Source organism: Pteropus medius, unplaced genomic scaffold, assembly GCF_902729225.1.
Source record: "Pteropus medius unplaced genomic scaffold, Ma_sr-lr_union100, whole genome shotgun sequence".
Classification (NCBI taxonomy): domain Eukaryota; kingdom Metazoa; phylum Chordata; class Mammalia; order Chiroptera; family Pteropodidae; genus Pteropus; species Pteropus medius.
Window position 1 is genome coordinate 21,163 of NW_024344906.1, and position 6,609 is coordinate 27,771.

General features: G+C 43.4%; 1 protein-coding gene across 1 annotated transcript; it reads right to left on the reverse strand.

Moving 5' to 3' along the window:
- Positions 1-301: 301 nt before the first annotated feature.
- Positions 302-1,320, reverse strand: LOC120610981 (olfactory receptor 18-like). The gene has a single exon (XM_039873305.1). It carries the CDS (start codon positions 1,198-1,200, stop codon positions 370-372), a length of 831 nt encoding a protein of 276 aa, XP_039729239.1. The 5' UTR covers positions 1,201-1,320; the 3' UTR covers positions 302-369.
- Between the last annotated feature and the right edge of the window lie 5,289 nt (positions 1,321-6,609).

Here is a 6,609-nt window from a genome sequence, read left to right on the forward strand (position 1 = left end):
TTATGGAAAATAGGCATGGATGGTGAAAATGGTTCGGAATCATATATAGCTCTGTATTCAAAAGAGAGTTGTCAATATCTACAGGATGCCTGGGTCATCGGTGACAAATACATAAGATTCCATACTTGTAATTAAACTAAATTGTGCAGCGAATTTGACATACATAGAATCATAGAATAGTCCCTTAATCCCATCGGATATGTGCCAAAATGAGCAACTTTCTGATATAATAGCTCAAAAGAAATGAAAAACATGACCTACAATAATTGTGTGCCAAAAGAGGCATGTTTACCTATTCCAAACCTGTTTGGTTTTGAAGTAATTTCTAATCCATAGGCCAAAAATTGGGGGAGGGAAGCAGTATTGAAACTATGCTGTTCTCTTGAGGAGCCTCTGCAAGGCTCTCTTGATGTCCCTGTTCCTCAGACTGTAGATGAAGGGGTTCAGCATAGGGATAACAACCATATACACCACTGAGGCCACTGCACCTTTCTTGGGAGAATGTGAAACAGTTGAACTGAAGTACACCACAAAGGCTGTTCCATAAAATAAGCAAACAACTGACAGGTGAGAACCACAGGTAACGAAGGCTTTATAACTCCCACCTGTAGATGGAACTCTCAGAATGGAGCAAACAATTTTATAGTAAGAGAAAATGATCCCTGAGAGTGGAACTCCACCAAAGATGACACCAATAAAATAGATTAATATTTCACTGGTGGAGGTTTCATTACAGGCCAGCTTGAGGAGTTGAGGAGGGTCACAGAAGAAATGAGGAATTTCCACATTTGTGCAAAAGGAAAGTTGTGACATCAACAAGCAGTGCATCTGAGAGTCCAAAAGGCTGATCAGAAAGGACACTAAAACAAACAGGCTGCAGAGGCGGGGGTTCATGATGACCAGGTAGTGCAGAGGGTAACAAATAGCTACAAACCGGTCATAGGCCATCACAGTGAGGAGTGTACTGTCCAGACATCCAAAAAGATTTAAACAAAATAATTGAATCAGGCAGCCGGCATAGGAGATGACTCTGCTGTGAGTTTGGATGTCCAAAATCATCTTGGGGATGGTCGTAGAGGTAAAACCAATGTCAGCCATGGACAGAATGGAGAGGAAGAGGTACATGGGGGTGTGGAGGTGGGAGTCAGAGCTGACAGCCAGGATGATGAGCAGATTCCCCAGCATGGTGAGCAGGTACATGGACAGGAAGAGCCCAAAAATTAGAGGCTGCAGTTCTGGATCATCTGAGAGTCCCAGGAGGAGAAATTTCAAGACACCTGTTATGTTCTGTGGTTCCACAGAGCACAGACACCTTTTGGAAAATAAAGGAAGACTGGTATAAAGGAAACAAGTATACAAGTATCCATCAGCATGTCTATATTTTGTGTTTAAGCAATTTATAAATAAAGTATTCACAATCGAAGACCATACTCCTTCAGTAGTATTTCGCAGTTATGACAAACATTCTTCTGAGAACCTTTTTCACATTGGATTTGCTCCATTAACCTGTTACTACATGCATCCTTTGGAAAGAATGAGCTAGAGAAATTAGAGGAGCAATGTTATTTAGAGATTTAAAAATCCATAAACATCATAACCCATCAGTCCCCTCCTATGAAGGAAAGTAATAAATGAGAAACATCCTTCTCCCTTAAGAAAAAAAAAAATGTTCTTTATTAGTTTCTTTAATTAAAGGACACTAATAAGCATTTAATTGTATTTTATTTTATCCAAATGCAGTGCAATTAATTCCCTTGATTTGGACTATTTATAAACATATAAAAGAGCTATGTAATTAAGAGTCTGATTCCATTTTTGTGTGTGTGATATTTGGCTACTAACAAATTTTAAACCACACCTCTCCCTCTTCCCATTCTGCCCAACATCTGGACTACCTGATAAGAAAGACTGAGTCCTTCACTTAGAAAATAAAAACGTCATGGGGGGTGTAATGTACTGCATGGTTAGTATAATTAATAATATTATATTTCGCTTTTGAAAATTACTAAGAGAGCACATCTTAAAAGTTCTGCTTACAATAAAATTTTGTAACTATGTATTGTGACAGATCTTAACTAGATTTGTCACCATCATTTTGCACTATATACAAATATTAAAAATTATGTTCTGAACCTGAAACTTATATCATGTTATGTGTCAATTATATCTCAATTTTTAAAAAGGCTAGTTCCTTCCTCTTTTGGCGACAGCCAGCAGTTCGAACCTTGCATATGCAGGAACTCTCATGCTGATCACACAACCCAACGACAATTTTTTTAAAAAGCCACTATCCTTGACCTCTTATGTCCTTGCAGGCCAGCTTAGATGGGCTCCTACGCTTCATCCACAATGGGAGTCATCCATTTGAGGAATAAAACATTTTATACCCTCTTGAATGTGTAGAATTTTCAGCCTCAGTATCCAAGCCTAATTTGGGGTGAGAGCCCATCCTATTCCTGCAGAGCATTCACTGCACTTGTCGTGGTGAGTCAGATATGGAGACAAGGACCACCAGCACCCAAAGTGTCTTTTCTTGCTCTGGTTCTGCTGTGTGATATCAAGCTTTCACTTTGGACAGTGCCTCATTGTGCTGCATTTATCGAGTCTTTCCAATCCTTTCATATATATCTTACTAACCTCACTTAGAAGTTTCTACAATTACTTACCGAATGTTGACAAAACTATAGAGTTGGATCTTTCCTTAATGTAGCCCTGGGACTTGTGTCTTGGCCAAGACCTATCTGTGTCTTTGAATGAAGATATAATGACATTAGGGTCACGGGAAAGATACTTCCCCTGATTGGTGTGTGTTTCACCATGCATTTGCCCCTATTGTGCTCGGGAGAAAGAGTTTATTTACCCTGTGTGCAGCATAGGTCCATCGGGGTGGTTCTCACAAAAGAGTAGTCATTAAAGGGAATTCGACAAGGAGGAGGAAAGAGAGACAGAGACAGAGACAGAGAGACAGAAAGAAAGAGAGAAAATGAAAGGGAATGGTGGGGATGGGAGAGAGGAGAAGAGAAGAAGAGAGGAGAAAAGGAAATGCAGTTACTATATGTCATGCTGAGATCTGCACTCCTAAGTACAGAGAACTGCCAGGACCTTTAAATGTGTCTGCTGTTGCTGTTACCCATGTCTTTGTCTCGACAAAGATCTGAATCCTCAGGGTTTTAGAATGGCACCCATCACACTTCTGTGGCACAGCAAAGGGCTTAATTCCAATCTGATTTAAGCATATGGTACGTGAACCCTACAAAGCAACCATCATCATGGAGAAGGTCCCTCACACTGAAGATATGAATTCGAGATTCTCTGGAGAAAGAAATCTATAAATATGAACAGAATAGAGAGAACTGTAATGGCCTGCTGAAATGTGAAAGGGTTAAAGAATAATTAAAACCTGAAACTGGACAAAGGAAGTCCATAACATAGGCCTAGTTTCTGGAACCCCTAACCACACTCTGTTAATCATGAAACTTGTAACAATGAGCTCATACGCTAACTGCCAATTTTAGCCTGTGTAACCCTGCTTGCTTGCGTGGCATGAAAAATAATCAATTGTATATAAGCTGAAAATTACTATTTGGCCATCGCCCATGGGAACACCGGCTATTGTCCATGGGAACATAGGCAATCACCCATAGGAACATAACATTCTAACACAAGCTTTCTGCTTCTGTACTTCTCGCTTGCACACCTGACCAGTGGGTTGACAGGTAGTGACTAGGAGAAAGATGGATCTTTGTGTTTAAGACAGAATGAGGAATGGGATTTGGGGCTTAAAAACCTTGTATCTTGGCATTTCGGGGCTGCTCCTTTGCAAGGACAGCCGCCGGCTAATAAATTGTCTCCTGGTTAAGAGCACTCAAGTTGGGTCTGGTTATTCTGGACACAACATTTGGAGGCCCCAGCGAGATCTTCTCGTTGTGGGAAAATTGATCAGTGCACCGGGGCGTTGGACCATTTGCGATTGGGGAGGCCTCTAGGGCACTTGCCCTAGCCCGCCGCCTGTGGTTTCTCGCTTTGCGGAGCACGATCCTGGGAGTGCTGAGGCAGTTTCTGGTAGGGGGCCCAGGGACCGTGCGGACCTCGGACGCGACAAGTAAGGTCGGCGGTCGACTGAGACTGTGACAACAGTTTTCTCAGTCCTGTTCTGGTTTGTTAGTCTGTGTCTGTCTGGTTTTGTTTTGCTTCGTGTGCTTTATTGTGGAACTATGGGACAATCACAGGGCAAACTAACTCCGTTACAGTGCATGCTTAACAACTTTAAAGATTTTCGTCATAGGGCAAGGGCCTATGGTGCTTCAGTAACCCCTTTTGATTTGCAGCGCTTTTGTCAATTAGATTGGCCGACCTTCGGAGTAGGATGGCCCTCTGAGGGATCATTTAACATGCAGACTGCATTCCGGGTTTGAGGTGTGATTTATAGAAACCCTGGGCATCCTGACCAAATTCCTTATGTTGATGTTTGGATTGATGTTGTTTCTGATGCCCCTAAATACTTACAGAATTGCAGTCGTGCACCCATTACTGTAATGGCAGCCATACCCCAGGGTTTTAAGAAGCCCGCACCGGTGTTGCAGGGACCTCCCTCGGAGGATGACTGGTATCCGCCACCCTATAATGGAAATGGGGGTAGACGTCCTCCTCCGGAGGGCCCGGAACCTCCTGTAACCCGGTCTAGGGGTCATAGGCCACCTTCCCCTCATTCAACCTCCCTGAAAAGAGCCAGTATCTGTTCAAGCCCCATTGAAGGTGATTCCAGGAGGTGGCGGTGAGCCTACTGTCATCTACTCGCCATTCAGTACTAGTGATTTATATAATTGGAAATTGCAAACGCCATCCTTTTCAGAGAAACCATAAGGACTAACCTCCCTTTTAGAGTCTATTTTCTTTACCCATCAGCCCACTTGGGATGATTGCCAACAGCTCTTACAGGTCTTATTCACTACTGAAGAAAAGGAAAGAATTTTGCGGGAGGCGGCTAGAGGAGTAACAGACCCAAATGGGTAGCCCACAGCAGACTTAACCAGGTTACAGGCTGTGTTTCCGACTCAACGTCCCCAGTGGGATCCAAATACAGATCAAGGTAAGGAGGCTCTCCTAAGGTATCGCCAGTTTCTGCTACAGGGACTCCAGGCTGCTGCACGTAGACCAATAAATCTGTCCAAGGTAAGTGAAGTAATTCAGACTAAGGACGAGTCACCTGCAGCATTCTTGGAAAGACTATTAGAGTCTTACCACTTATATACACCTATTGACCCGGAGGACCCCAACAATAGAAGAGCCATTAATTTGGCCTTTGTTAGCCAGTCGGCCCCTGACATTAGAAAGAAGTTACAGAGATTGGAAGGTTTTGAGGGAGAAAATTTATCCAAATTATTAGAAATAGCTCAGAAGGTCTTTAACAATAGGGACGGTGTGCAAAAAGTCATGTTTGTGGGACAACAAGGAAACCGACCTCCTTGGAAAAAAAAAACCCTAACCATAGAGGGGGACCTAACAACGAAGAAGGCCAAAATAGAAAACCTAGGCTAGGAAGAGACCAATGTGCTATTTGCAAAAAAAAAGGACATTGGAAGAATGAGTGCCCTGAAAAGGAACAACCAAGAGGTGAGAAGAAAAAAGGCCCCTCATTCTTTTGGAAGATGAATAGGGGCGTCAGGGCTCTTATCTAATGAGCCCCCGAGAGCCCAAGGTAACTTTACAAGTAGGGGGCAAACCTGTGAACTTTTAGCTGATACTGGTGCAACTTACTCAGTTTTAACAGAAACTGCTGGTCTGTTATCCAAAGAAAAGACTGTAATTCAAGGAGTCACTGGGAAAGGGAAGGCATACCCATGGACACAGGCAAAAATTACTGACTTGGGAAAGGGAACCATCACGCATTCGTTTTTAGTTATGCCTGAATGTCCTTTTCCTTTGCTTGGAAGAGATTTGCTCCAGAAATTAAAAGCCACTATTTAAGCAACGAGTGGCATATCTCTCAAAGAGACTAGATCCAGTGGCTGGAGGAAGGCCTAGTTGCCTGAGAGCACTAGCTGCTACTGCTATATTGACCAAAGACGCTTTAAAATTGACCTTGGGCCAAAATATTGAAATTGTGGCTCCACATGCAGCTGAAGCCATGCTGCGCAGCCCTCCTGAAAGATGGATTTCCAACGCCCGGATTACTCAGTACCAGGTACTGTTGCTTAATCCCCCACAGACCCAGTTTTTGAAAACTGCAGCCCTGAACCCTGCCACGCTGCTCCCAGATGATGACCCGCAGGCTCCATTGCATCACTGTGTTCAGCACCTTGAGCAGGTAACTGGACTACGGCCAGACTTGAAGGATGAGCCGTGGCCTAATCCGGATGCAGTATTATTTACCAATGGAAGCAGTTTTGTATCCGACGGAGTAAGGTATGCCGGGGCAGCCATAGTAACGGTCAGGGATGTGATATGGGCACAGGCCCTAAGCCATGGGACATTGGCACAGAGGGCTAAACTTATAGCTCTAACACAAGCTTTACGGTGGGGAAAGGATAAAACTGTAAACATCTATACTGACAGTAGATATGCCTTTGCAACGGCACATGTACATGGAGCCCTGTACAAGGAAAGAGG